Source organism: Acinonyx jubatus, chromosome B1 (assembly GCF_027475565.1).
Source record: "Acinonyx jubatus isolate Ajub_Pintada_27869175 chromosome B1, VMU_Ajub_asm_v1.0, whole genome shotgun sequence".
Lineage (NCBI taxonomy): Eukaryota > Metazoa > Chordata > Mammalia > Carnivora > Felidae > Acinonyx > Acinonyx jubatus.
In genome coordinates this window covers 140,462,963-140,476,086 of record NC_069382.1, presented here as the reverse complement: position 1 = coordinate 140,476,086, position 13,124 = coordinate 140,462,963, and the positions used below count along the sequence as shown (strand labels likewise).

Genomic DNA, 13,124 nt, shown 5'->3' with positions numbered 1-13,124 from the left:
ATGTGGATCCTGAGAAACTTAACAGAAACCCAGGGGGGAGGGGAAGGAAAAAAAAAAAAAAAGAGGTTAGAGTGGGAGAGAGCCAAAGCATAAGAGACTTAAAAACTGAGAACAAACTGAGGGTTGATGGGGGGTAGGAGGGAGGGGAGGGTAGGCGATGGGTATTGAAGAGGGCATCTTTTGGGATGAGCACTGGGTGTTGTATGGAAACCAATTTGACAATAAATTTCATATATTTAAAAAAAAAGAATTAGTGCTGCGATATTCAACTGCTTCTTCCCATGTGAAGTGTTTATCTGGTACTGTTACCCCGTAGAATTGGGCTATATTTTAGGGGAAATCTGGCAGCTTCCTTATATTCTATTTCTTCCCCATCAGCTAAGATGTGAGAAGTCGACTAAAAGCAACGGTTAGAACTGGAGGCTCTCTTACGAGGTAGGATGACTTTTTGGCGAAACTGGGACAATTTGGAGATGAAAGGTGGTATTCACAAAACAGGACACTGGGACAGCAGGTGCAGACTGGACTGTTGCCGGCAAACAGGCATGTATAGTTGGTCGCCTTTCTCACATGGAATAAAGAACATGAGCTCCCCTGGATGGTAGCTCTTTGCTTATTTTTTAGGGTCTCTGAGACTGCTTTACAAACGCCTGAGATTAACACAAGCATGAGCTCTGGATAAATGGTTGGTAATGATAGTGAATAGCTTGTCTTTAGCTATGGAAAGTGAGAGAACAAAAAACCCCCAGAAAATCAAATATTCATTAATATCTGCTTTTAAAAGGAATTGTGTGATGAAAGATGATTTATCTTCCTAATTATTTTTTATTTAGACTAATCTTATTAATTTGGTTTGCTAGCCACACGATGATTAATAACTAGGAGTTGAAGCAAAACCTAGGAGGTAGGCCCCTAAAGTAGTAGGGGGGGACCACTTGGTACCAGAATACTTCTTAAAACTAAGCCTTGTAAAAATAATTTAAGTGGTCTTATTTTTAACTTATGTTTCTAGAAACTTACTTGTAAGTGTGCAAAACTTTCTTTTTCCAGAAATGAATTAATTTGAGCAAACAAGTTAAATTAAACTTGTTTACAGTTTAACATATAGATATTTGGCATCCTCCTACTCCATCTTAAAAACTGCTTTTAATTTGATATTACTTTGATTCCTCATTTTCAAATAAACTATTTAAAAATGTGTAATTAAATCTGTGTATAATAGTCTGTGGTAACAGAGCAGCAAAATCTGATCTCACCTTGTCTTCATACAGCCTTTTGGCTTCCCTTAATTCAGAACGTAGCTGAGAAACAGTAGATTCCAGATCACTGAGTTGACGCATATACATTGAATTTTGGTTTCTTGCTTGTTCTCTAAGAAGGGTTTAAAAGAAGAATAAAAGCAAACAGCAAACTGAGACTAAGTGTGATATCTAAGAATACTCTAGCATTTAGATACTTCCATACTGCCATATACTTCCTTTATATGGCATTGCTAGGCCAAAAGTCTGTTTTTGTTTCTTTGTTTTTGTTTTTAATGTTCACTCATCCATTTTTGAGAAACAGAGAGTACAAGTGTGGTAGGGACAGAGACGGAGACACAGAATCTGAAGAAGGCTCCAGGCTCTGAGCTGTCAGCACAGAGCCCGATGCAGGGCGAACTGTAAGATCATGACTGAGCTGAAGTTGGATGCTCAACCAACTGAGCCACCCAGGCTCCCCCAAAGTCTTTTATTTTCCAAAATTGCTTCCTAAAAGCTTCAGCTCAACAATGTTGTTAAGTGTTGAAGCTAGATGGTGTATATATGAGTTCATGCATACTATTTTCTCTCTACTTTTATATGTGATTAAAAATGTCCCTAGAAAAACTTTTAATACATAACCTCAAATTATAAAGTTATTTATATGTATATATATAAATATGTATGTAAGTATATATATACACACATAGTGTGAGTGTGTTTGATTGGTCCTATCAGTTGAGATATGAACAATATTTAAAACATCCAATTCCAAGAGTCCTAAATACTTGCGATAATATTCCTTTTTTTTAAACAATTTTTTTTTAATATTTATTTTTGAGAGAGAGAGAGAGAAAGACAAAGTGTGAGTGTGGAGGGGGAGAGAGAGAGACAGACAGACACAGAATCCAAAGCAGGATCCAGGCTATGAGCTGTCAGCACAGAGCCTGACACAGGGCTCGAACTCACGAACCGCGAGATCATGACCTCAGCCGAAATTGGATGCTCAACAATTGAGCCACCCAGGCGCCCTGCAAATAACACTGCTTAGATGGTCATATGACATTATCATTTAAGTAATCTTCTCAATTCATTTAAATGTTAGAAAAGTTTTACTTTCTTGTGGAATCTGTAAGCAAAGTTTAAAAGATTTTAGGACACAACATAAATGAAATAGTATCTCTAAAATGAAGATAAATGGCTACCAATTTCAAACCACCAGGACACACATACTGAATGATTTCCAGTTGACTCTGGATGCTATTGGCTTGGCTTCGAGCACTGCTAGCTTTCTCGGTAAGTCCTGTTATTTCAATTTCATGTTCACTTATTAACTGCTCAATCCTATAAGAAGAATGTGGTGTTTGTTATTTGATACATAACATTTTGTTTGACTATTACTTATTCTAAAAACTAATGATTTTCTTTGGGATGAGCACTGGGTGTTGTATGGAAACCAATTTGACAATAAATTTCATATATTGAAAAAAAAAACTAATGATTTTCAACACTCTCAAATTCAGTATTTTGTTTTGACTTTGAATATGCTACTCATTTTAGGTTTTGGAAGTCAGATTTTTAAAAAATTTTACAATGGTAATAAATTCCAAGTACTAAATATTATATGACACACCTAGGGAAGTGTCCTCTACGCCAAAATATTAGAAATACAAAAACAGGTTTTTAAATATTCACACTAAATCATAAAGACTTTACATCATAAAGCTATGCATTAGGCTCAGGTCAGGTTTTGCCAACAAATGAATGACAAAGGCTCTCTCTTTGACCAAACTTAAGTCAGGCTCCTCCGAGGCCTCTTCTAGGTCTTGACTTTGGCACCCTTCACCCCTGCCCTTGGCCTGCTCAGGCTTAGTAAAAATCCCCTGTCCTTGATGTGTCCTCTTAGTGATTTTCCATCCACTGCCCCTCTCACCTGCTCCTTGGCTGTAAATCCCTGCTTTCTTGGTTGAGGTGAGAGAGCTAAGGCTCAACTCTCTCCCCTAATGCAAAACTCCTACAACAATAGCTTTGAATAAAGTCTTCCTTAACCCTCTTAATAAGTATCAGAATAATTTTTCTTTTCACATGAATTTACCACAAACCTATGAAGAAAACTGCTTTGTTTCAGAACATTTTAGATTTTGGAATTTCTGATGAGGGACTGTAAACCTATGGTTTCTTCACTATGACTATCTATACTTCAGTCAGAAACCCACCTATCTTGATGTTGTTGAAGAAGCAGTTCTATTTTGTTCTGTGATTCAGACTTCAGTGCTTCAAGCTGCTCCTCTACCTAGTTATAAAAAAGAGACAATGATTTAGGGACTGGTAAATCTACATTTTGGAAAAGTTGGAGAGCTTCCAATTAAAGGAACTCTTTGGAAAGAAGCAAATAAAAGTAATACTGAAACTGAATACATTCTATCACTGTATTTCATTAGAGCGTTGACTTTGGTTATACTCTCACGAAGCCACACAGGCAAATCGAGCTAGTTCCCTTAATTTATTGAGAGATCATTGTAAATAACTTATTTTAGAGAACAAAAATGAGAACTTGCCTTACTTTTAAGAACTCAGAAAATTATACACCTAGTACTATTCTCTTAATGGATTTTAATATAAAATTGAATAGTGTTCTCACCACTTACTGGAAATATCCTCCCTTTAAGATAAGATATCTCTGTGTCTAATTCTCTTAGGATTTTGCTAATAGCTGAGCCCATGTTGCGGAAGTGGAGAGTAGACACGCTGTCATGTTCATATATCTTCTTGCCTGAGGCTTCTTCAAAGTCGACTAGGACTGATCTGATATCTTGAAGCACTCCCTCATGACTCAGCATCATCTTTCTCAGCTGCTCTATCTGTGTGTTGCTATCTCTCAGCATGTCCTCCTTAAGGCATTTGGCAGCTTCAAGTTCATGAACTGTATTTTGAAGCTGATTTCTTAAATCTTCCTGGGACTGACTCTCCCTTCGTCTAGGAAGTAAGTGAAAGAGAAGAAACAATATTGGACAAAACTCATGTTCACACAAGTAGTTTTATGCTACAAAGAGTCAAACTTTAAAATAATTTTAGGTAGCGAATCCCAACCTGATGTCAGCCATGGCATCTCTCTCCATTTGCATCTCTTGAAGTTTTGTTTGCAAATCAATGACGGATTGCCTTAAGTAAAACTTTTGTTTCTCATGCAATTCATTGCTCTGAAATAAAAAAAAAAGCCACGCAAATCAGTCTTCACCAGAGGAATGTATTTCCTTACAGCTAATAATCTCCAAAAAATCCATATATTATTAATTTACTTTTATGCGTACTTCCTTCTCCTTTCACCATAGTTCAGGGTCTAATTAATCATACCTCACCTAGGTTACTGAACTATCTTAACTAGACTCAAAACTTGGCCTCTTTCAGAATCACTTCTTTATTTAATAACCAAAACACTATTTCTAAAACAAATCAGACCTCCAGCTCAAGATAGAGATAGAGCGAAATTTTGTTCTTGAAACAGGGAATTGGTTAAAATTCTGTAAACAGAAAAGTTGATCTAAAAAATTTAAAAAAAAGTCAATCCCCACCCCAACCCACTTAAACACTTGACAGCAGACAACCAGTACCCAAAATGCAAAGTGTTCTACTACAAAGAAATTCATTCAGATCTCTAAAATCAGGCACTGAGGCATCTTCCAGCATAATAACTGGTGACAGCTAATCATCCCAAAGCCAAGCCATTGATTTCCGCCAGTGATAGAGAGCTTGCCATCAGCTTTTTTACTGCTCATCTTTGAGTATGAACAAAAGCAAACAAACCAACAAACAAATACCACTGAACTCCTGAAGAAAGATTATAAAATAAAAAAACAGAGACCAAGATTAAACAAAGAAACACACACACACACACACACACACACAAAAGGACCCAAAGAATCAAAGTTACGAAGCAATGGAAGAACACTTTTTAAAACTTACATTTGCAGAGAAATTTGAGGGACATTACAGCTATAAAGAACGAAATACTATGCCAAAGAAGTGATCGGGGGCAGAAGAAAGAGTTCTTGGAAATTAAAAATATACTTACACACTAAAAAAGCTGCAATAGGAACGCTGGAAGTCAAGAAATGTCCTTCCAAAGTAGGAAAAGTAGGTAAAACTTTTGAAAGAAAAGGTAAGAGACTTAGAGGGTCAACCTAGGAGACACTAATTGACTAAAAGGAGCTGCAAAAGAGAGAACTGAGAAAACAGAGGGAAAGAAACTATCAAAGAAAAAAACAACTGAATTCTTCAAAGCTGAAAAGTACATATCTGCAGACCAAAATGATCCACTGAATCCCCAGCACAGTGAATGAAAAAACTAAAACCCACAGCTGTGCACATTATGGTAGAATTTCAGAGACAGAAGAGCCTAAAGCCTCCAAATACAAACCTCAATTAACCAAAAACATATCATCTACAAAGGAGCAAGTATCCGACATCTACTTCTCAGTAGCAATACAAAATTCAAGGACACAATATTTTCAAAGGATTGAGAGAAAATGACTGCTAACTTACCAAACTAAAGTCATCCTCAGAATGCAAAAATCCATAAAATGTATGTCCCATATACCCTTTCTGAAATTTCTGAAGATGTGCTTTGACTAAATGAAGAAGTAGATCAAGAAAAAGGAAGCCAGCAAATGGTGAGCCCTGGAAATCATGGATCCATTCAGGAAAGCAGTGATAAGAAGAAAACAGTTCGGTATATGCAGACCTGAGGAGAAACTCACATAGACTGGAAAACAGGTCAGAAGACTCCTGAAGAGCCCTGGGTCAAAGGGGAATTTGAGAGAAAACCTACATGATGGTTCTTTAAGAAAAAAAAAAAATGACAATATGATAAAGGAAAACCGCACAAAGAAAAAGACAGGCAATTAAGAACCACCAGAGGGGTGCCTGGGTGGCTCGGTTGGGCGACTGACTTCGGTTCAGGTCATAATCTTGCAGCTTGTGAGTTTGAGCCCCGTGTCGGGCTCTGTGCTGACAGCTCAGAGCCTGGAGCCTACTTTAGATCCTGTGTCTCCCCCTCTCTCTACCCCTCCCCTACACATGCTCTGTGTCTCTCTGTCTCTCAAGACTAAATAAACGTTAAAAAATTTTTTTTGTTAAAGAACCACCAGAAAAAACACTACACAGGAAAGGAAATGTAATATGATCCTAGTGGATTCTGCAGTCGGCAATGTTTATATAGTCAATATACGGTTAAGGTCCTTTAGCTTTTCCTCTTATAGTCCAGGTGAATAACTACAGTATAGTCTGAACTTTGGATGGCAACAGTGGAAATGGAAACAGGTTTGAGAAATATATATGAGATACGCCGGACGGACATGGTGATAAAGCGATGCCAGGGAAGAGGTATCAAGAATAAGTGAGGTTTTTGCCTCGTGCTACTATGTAAGGGTGGCATCGCATATAGTTAGAAGGAACACTGGGACAAGAGTACGTTTGGGGGCGAGATCACGTATACAGCTAGAAAGGTTGAGTTCATTGAGCCTCAGAAACATCTCATGTAGAAATGTCAAGTAGGTACGTGGATACACTAACTGGTGCCAGAGCTAAGATAAGAGGTCTGTACTAGAAATGTAAGTTGAACAATCATTGGCATATAAATGGCAATAGATGCCATGGGAATCACTATGACTATTTTGGATGGTATTTTTGCTGGAACAAGAAACAAAATGAGTAAGCTCAAGGAAAATCAGGAGAGTGTGTTTCTTCTCAGACCTAGCAGAAAAGAGTGCTTCAAGAGGAAGAGGATAATCACCTGTGTCAAATGTTGCTGAAAAGTAAGAAAAGGAATGGAAAGCACGGTTGCTTACCCTACTATAGCACAGATCTCACTGTTGCTATCATTTTCTATTTAAATATCTCAGCCACAGACTATAAATGTGTACATAGAAAGGATGATGTCTTTTCCATCTTTATATACCCAGCACATCTGTTACACAGGAGGTTCACGCTAAATATTACAAGTATCCAAATAGCCCTGTTGTTCATTTAGTGATTTAACACACATTCACTGGGAGCCAATCAAGTGTCAAGATACTCTGCCAGAGGATGGATATGGAAAATGAATTAAGACACTGTTTACTTCATTGGTATCTCTGTGCTTCTTCCATCCATCTAACCAACCAACCCACCCACCCACCCGCTCTTTTTATTAGTGTATTTATCATAAGTATAATCACTATTTGTTTATATACCAGCTCCTCTTCAAGTCTATGAACCCCTTGAGTCCTACCTTAATCATCTTTGTACCCCTGTACGTAATACAATAGTATATAATTTTCAGCACTTAATACAGTTGTAGCTTTTCCCTTAAATGTGCTTATGTAGTCTGATGAGATGGAACAACGTGTTAATGAACACAGTAACGTGTACTAAATACTACAACAGACATGTGCACATAGGGCAACAGCTGGACAGGGAATATACCTAATGCTGTCTAGGGGGAAGGATTCAAAGAAGGAAATGCTTGCACTGAGTTCTTGGTGGATAATAAGAATTTGCCAGGCAGACAGGGTAAAGAAGAGGTAACGGCCTGGACCAAAGTATGAAGCTCTAGAATAGCATGCTACATCCAAGGAAGAGCAAGTAGCTTCATACTGCTGGAACGGAGGGTACATTTGGGGAACAGGCAGGAGATGAGGCTCAAATGCACAAGAGAGGGGTTATATCATCAAAAGGCTTAGGATACAATGGTAAGTTTGACTTTTAGACTATAGACTACCGGAAACCAGTATACGGTTGTAAATCTGGCTAAAGCTGACCTCATTCCACATAAGGTCGACTTACAATTTTTAGCAAATAACTTCTATATACTATTTAGCTGTTACGTATGTACCTACATGTAAAGGTCTATCCGTACAACTGCTTTGTAAAGAAAAACCAGGTATCATGATAGGAGGACAGCAGGCCTGAACCAATTATTATAATTACAGATAAATGCCATTAATTATAACATTTTGAGCTATTCAAGTTTCATTAAAATTAGCCATGAAACCAAGGAATATGTATGGAAACTTTATGTGCCCAATTTTTAACACTGAAATAGAAAGCATAGGTCAAATTAATAACTTTAATAAATCTATTGCTAAGTGTTTCTTCTAGGAAGTTTAGGTTCTGTTTCAAGGCAATGTGCCTCACTGTCATCCCCGAATGGCACGAAGTTCTAGAAGAAAAGAATGTAACTCACTTCATTTAGTCTTCTCTGCAGATCTTTGACTTGATGTGAATATTCTTCCAAAACACGTTCAATGTGTTCCTTTCCAGGGTAAGGGATAACTTTTCTAGGAGAATCAAGCTCCACTTCATATTTGGGGAAAAAAGGAATCTGTGTCAATGTCCCAGCTGAAGATGTGTTTTCAATTATTGTACCACGAATAGACGACATAAAAAATGGACTTGAAGAACCTAGATATTAAAGAATTCATCAATCAACTTAGTAATAAAACAATTTTACGGCAAACATCATCCCAGGTGATCTCCTTAGTGAACACTCAAGGGGCTCAAGGTCTCATGGCAGAAAATAGACAAGTAAAAGATTGGTAACAGCTCTGAGAGGACACAAGGTAAAAAGGAAGAGATCAGGGAGGAGGAGGGAGTTTTACTTGATAGCGATCAAGTGATACCTGAGCTTGAACGAGCCTTGCGGTATATTAAGGAGAAGAAGAAAGGCATTGTGGCAGTGGGAACACCACAGTTACTGGTGAGGAGGCTTGAGACAGCACTGCGTATTCCGGGTGACAGGAAAGTAGCAGCCAGATATGAGAACTAAAACATAGTCCAGATGTTGAAGGGCCTTGTGGTCATGACAAGGAGTTTGAATTTCATCTCAAAAGCTTTGGGAAGTTATTAACAGATTTGAAAGTGAGAGAACAGTTAACTACGTCCGTAGTTTGAAAAGGCTCTCCGGCTTCAGCGCGGAGAATGCACTGCATGGAGATAAGCTGAAGGTAGAGAATCAAGTCCGAGAAGGCCTTCAACAATGCCGGCAAGAAATGGCAAGGGTCTACCCTGAAGTAGAGACTGTGGTCACAGACACCAGGGTGTGGATTTGAGAAATACATGCGGTAAGTAAAAGAGAGGTGTCAAAGATCTCTCTTGGGGTTTGAGCTTCAACATCAAGTAACACTGTTTAATTTGTGCAGTTCAGGAGTGTGATGTGCTTTAGAGATAAGGATTTGGGAGTCATCGGCATCTGAATTCTAGTGAATCCTTGGAGTCAATGGAATCATCCAGGGGCAGTGTACAGAGTGAAAACAGAAGAGGATCCAGGAGAAAATACCAATATTGAAAGAGAAGATGAAGGAAGTAAAATCTGGGAAGGTTCACAGAAGACCCACAAAGATATTAGAGAATTATATTCAAGAAACACCACGGGTTTTGACTGAGTGACAGAGAGAGTGTGAGATGAAAAGAGGCCTCCCCATAAGCAGGCCGAGAAACCCCCCAGCTGAACACATATACTACCTTTCACGTAAAAGGAAGGAGGTCTCAAAGTCAGACCCAAGAGTACAGAGGATGGTGTCAAGACCCACGGAGAAGTATTCTCAGGCCTGAGTCCTCATGAGGGGATGGTCAACCTGTGCTCAGCTAGATTTCAGAATTGAGACGGACTGTGTGCCTGTTTACCCCATTTGGGATGGCTGTGTTGAGAGAGGTTATCCTATGCCTGCCTGCCACTGTATGTTGGCTGTCACAGGTCTTCAGACGAAAAAGAACTAAGGAGTTGTACTTAAGGACTTACAACTGAGGAGCTTTATCCATACCTGAATCTAATTTCAGTGAAGGGATTCTGGTCTCAGGGTGCCTAGGTGGCTCAGTGGGTTAAGGTCCCGCTCTTGATTTCTTCTCAGGTCATGGTCTCATGTTTGTGAGAAGGAGTCCTGTATCGGGCTCTGCACTGAGAGTGGAGCCTGCTTAAGATTCTCTCTCCTTCTCCTTCTGGCCCTCCCCACCCACCCACCCCCCCCCCCAGATTAAAAAATAAAAATAAAAAGAGATTCTGGCCTCTGAGTGGATGCTATAATGGGATGAGACTGTTAGGGGCCTTCTTGGGAGAGAGTGAATGAACTATGCATGTGAGAGAAATGTAAATAATTTGTGACCATAGGGCAAACTGTGGTGTTTTGAAAATACGTCCATAAGTTCTTTGATACTCCTCCCTTGAATAGGTAGAGGTTAATTAACCTCCTCTTTGTAAGAAAGGAAAAATAAGAGTGTATGTGTTAAGCACATGCACATATCTGTGTGTGTGTGTGGGGGGGGGGGGTAGCAATTGCTTACTTTTGCAAAAGGACCACTGGAAGAATAAAACAAACTCAAGAAAATGGTTATAGGGGTATAGAGATAGGTGGAAATGGAGTGGAAGGAATAGGGATGGCAGCTAGACTTGACTGAATATACATTTTCATACAGTTTTTACTTTTGAGCCATACACGTTATCCATATTCAAAAAATAAGCCAAAAGTGAATACTAATAGAAACAAATAAACCTAAGTGTACGGTAAGTTGATAACATAACTTCACACAGAAAGTAGTTCCTTCAAATAACTTTAGGACTCTGTTAGCGCTCTGACCGTGTGGCCTTAGCGAGCTTCACTTGGCAGGTAAGTTGCGAATGGCGGCAGCGCTGTTGTAATTCTGGAACTATTTGGTATGTACTGTGGAAGAGAGAAAATGACTGAGTATACTGAAGGTTTTGGACACTGGAGTTTTCATGCAGGGGAGTTGCAGATTTGGAATGAGGGAAGATGAGGAACTCCGTGGTACTGGATTTGATTTTGCGTTTGTAGCCATGTGAACTTATTAAAAAAATCTATTTTGAAACTTTATCCACTGAATGCTCCCAGACAAAGTGATACTTCAGTAGCAATATGCACACCAGATTTTGGATTTTATATACTCCTCCCTACTAAAAGGACCCAGGGCTCCTTAGAGAAATGGCTCATTCGTGGGGAACAGGCCAAGTACATTTGAGAGTCTGGAACATTTGGATGGGCCAGAAAGCAATGAAGGGGGTCATGTTTTAAAAAGACACAGGGATGTGTAATTCTGCATTATTTTACTTAGAGACTCTGAATTGGAATAACATATAATTGTTTATTTAAAAAATTAAAAAAAATAAAAAGACACAGGACCTAGCTTAAAAGGACTGGCTAAATGTGATACAACTGAGCATCAGAAAAAACAGTGGCACCGATGCATTCTAGCACTTTGAACTAAAGAACACTCTGTGGATCTGTAGTGTTAATAATTAAAGGAAAGCTCTTCTTTCCTGAAGGATGTCAGCTAGTAACTATGGTAAAATTAGAAAATCAACAATGTAATAATTGATTCAGGCAAGGATCTTCAATTGATCCTAAAACCATTGGATACAAAGCTATTTAGTACCAGGATATTCACAAACTCTTGCCAAGTGAGTTTAATCTGAATCTAAACATGAGAAACAATCAGAAAGATCGAGAATGTTGGATATTCTACAATACAACTAGACTCTTAAAGCCAATGCCAGCAGAAACAACAAAGGAGCAAGAATGAAGAGAACCACCACCAAATACAATCCGTGATCTCTGATTACATTAAAAAAAAAAAAAACTAATGAAAGCTTTTTATAGGGACAACTGGCTGAATTTTGATTTTTAATTTTTTTTTTCACGTTTAATTATTTTTGAGATAGAGAGACAGAGCGTGAGCAGGGGAGGGGCAGAGAGAGAGATGGAGACACAGAATCTGAAGCAGGCTCCAGGCTCCAAGCTGTCAGCACAGAGCCTGACACGGGGCTCAAACTCACGAACCCTGAGATCATGACCTGAGTCGAAGTCTGACATTTAATTGACTGAGCCACCCAAGTGCCCCTGGGTGAATTTTAATATGAATGCATATCAGATGACACTGCACTGATAGTAAATTTCTCAGAAAGATAATGTGGAAATGTAGGAAATCATCCTTATTCTAAGGAGATGCATGTCAGATTTTGAGGCAAGAATCATGATGTCTTCAACTTCAGGTAAATGAAATACAAATTGTAGGTATAGACATAAAGCAAATACAATAAAATGTTGACAACTGCTGCATCCAGTCTAAGAATATATAAGGTATTCAATGTACTATTTTTCAATTTTTCAACAACTTAAAAAATTTCAAAACAAAATGTTGGGGTGGGGGAAGAAGTCACTGAACTTAGCAAAAAAGGGAAAATTTAGTCACCTTGGCCAGAGTGGTTTCATTGGATTATTGGGTTCAAAAGTCATAAGGCAGTAGTTTGCAGAATGAATGGATGGTGAAGATGTGAAGACACTGAACACAAATCTTCATTTAGAAGCCATGGCTAAGAAGGAAAGAAGAAATAAAGGAGGACAGATCAAGGAAAAGGCTTTATTTTTTGTTGTCCTGGTTTGTTGCATCTGTAGCGTTTTAGGTTGGGAGAGATGTAGCATGTTTACGTGGATGGGTGAGTGCAAATGGCGAAAAGGGACTGAAGCTAGCAGAGTGAGTGGGGACAGTTTTTGGCAAATCTCTGAGGCAGCTGACGTGGTGACAGGCACAGGAATTACATCACGGGTAGCAAATTAAAAAGCTGCCTCCTCCATGGAGCTTTGAGAGAAGGCAGGCATGGATTATGAAAAACAGTGGGTCGTGGGGCAGGATATGAGAAAGTAAGAGAGTACCAGCCTAAGGGCTCCTAATGTCTCTGGAAATTAGGAAGTGATGCTGAGAGTGAACAAGAAGGTGGTGGGGTGAGGGACCCAAGAATGGTACAATTCTGAAATAAGTAGTGTGGGAAATTGGAGAGAGAACTGCCTGAGATAGTGAGAAAGTCTCCACTAGCAGCATCAAGGACAGAGTTGAGAGAGG

At 38.9% G+C, this 13,124-nt stretch overlaps 1 protein-coding gene across 11 annotated transcripts in view; it reads right to left on the bottom strand.

Moving 5' to 3' along the window:
- The window catches only part of CCDC158 (coiled-coil domain containing 158), a 103,207-nt gene that overhangs the window by 75,968 nt on the left and 14,115 nt on the right, over nucleotides 1–13,124 (bottom strand). For 8 of the 11 annotated variants that reach the window (XR_008296272.1, XM_053217226.1, XM_027058706.2 and 5 more), the window contains exons 4-9: nucleotides 8,461–8,678; nucleotides 4,329–4,438; nucleotides 3,887–4,214; nucleotides 3,455–3,531; nucleotides 2,472–2,582; nucleotides 1,257–1,371 (exon numbers count right to left, since the gene is read on the bottom strand). Coding sequence is in view for 10 of the 11 variants with exons in the window: in XM_053217226.1 (XP_053073201.1) it covers nucleotides 1,257–1,371; nucleotides 2,472–2,582; nucleotides 3,455–3,531; nucleotides 3,887–4,214; nucleotides 4,329–4,438; nucleotides 8,461–8,678 (959 nt within the window). In the remaining variant the exon portion in view is untranslated. The remainder of the gene's footprint in view (nucleotides 1–1,256; nucleotides 1,372–2,471; nucleotides 2,583–3,454; nucleotides 3,532–3,886; nucleotides 4,215–4,328; nucleotides 4,439–8,460; nucleotides 8,679–13,124) is intronic. The other 3 variants (XM_027058693.2, XM_027058702.2, XM_053217224.1) reach the window with 3 other exon arrangements.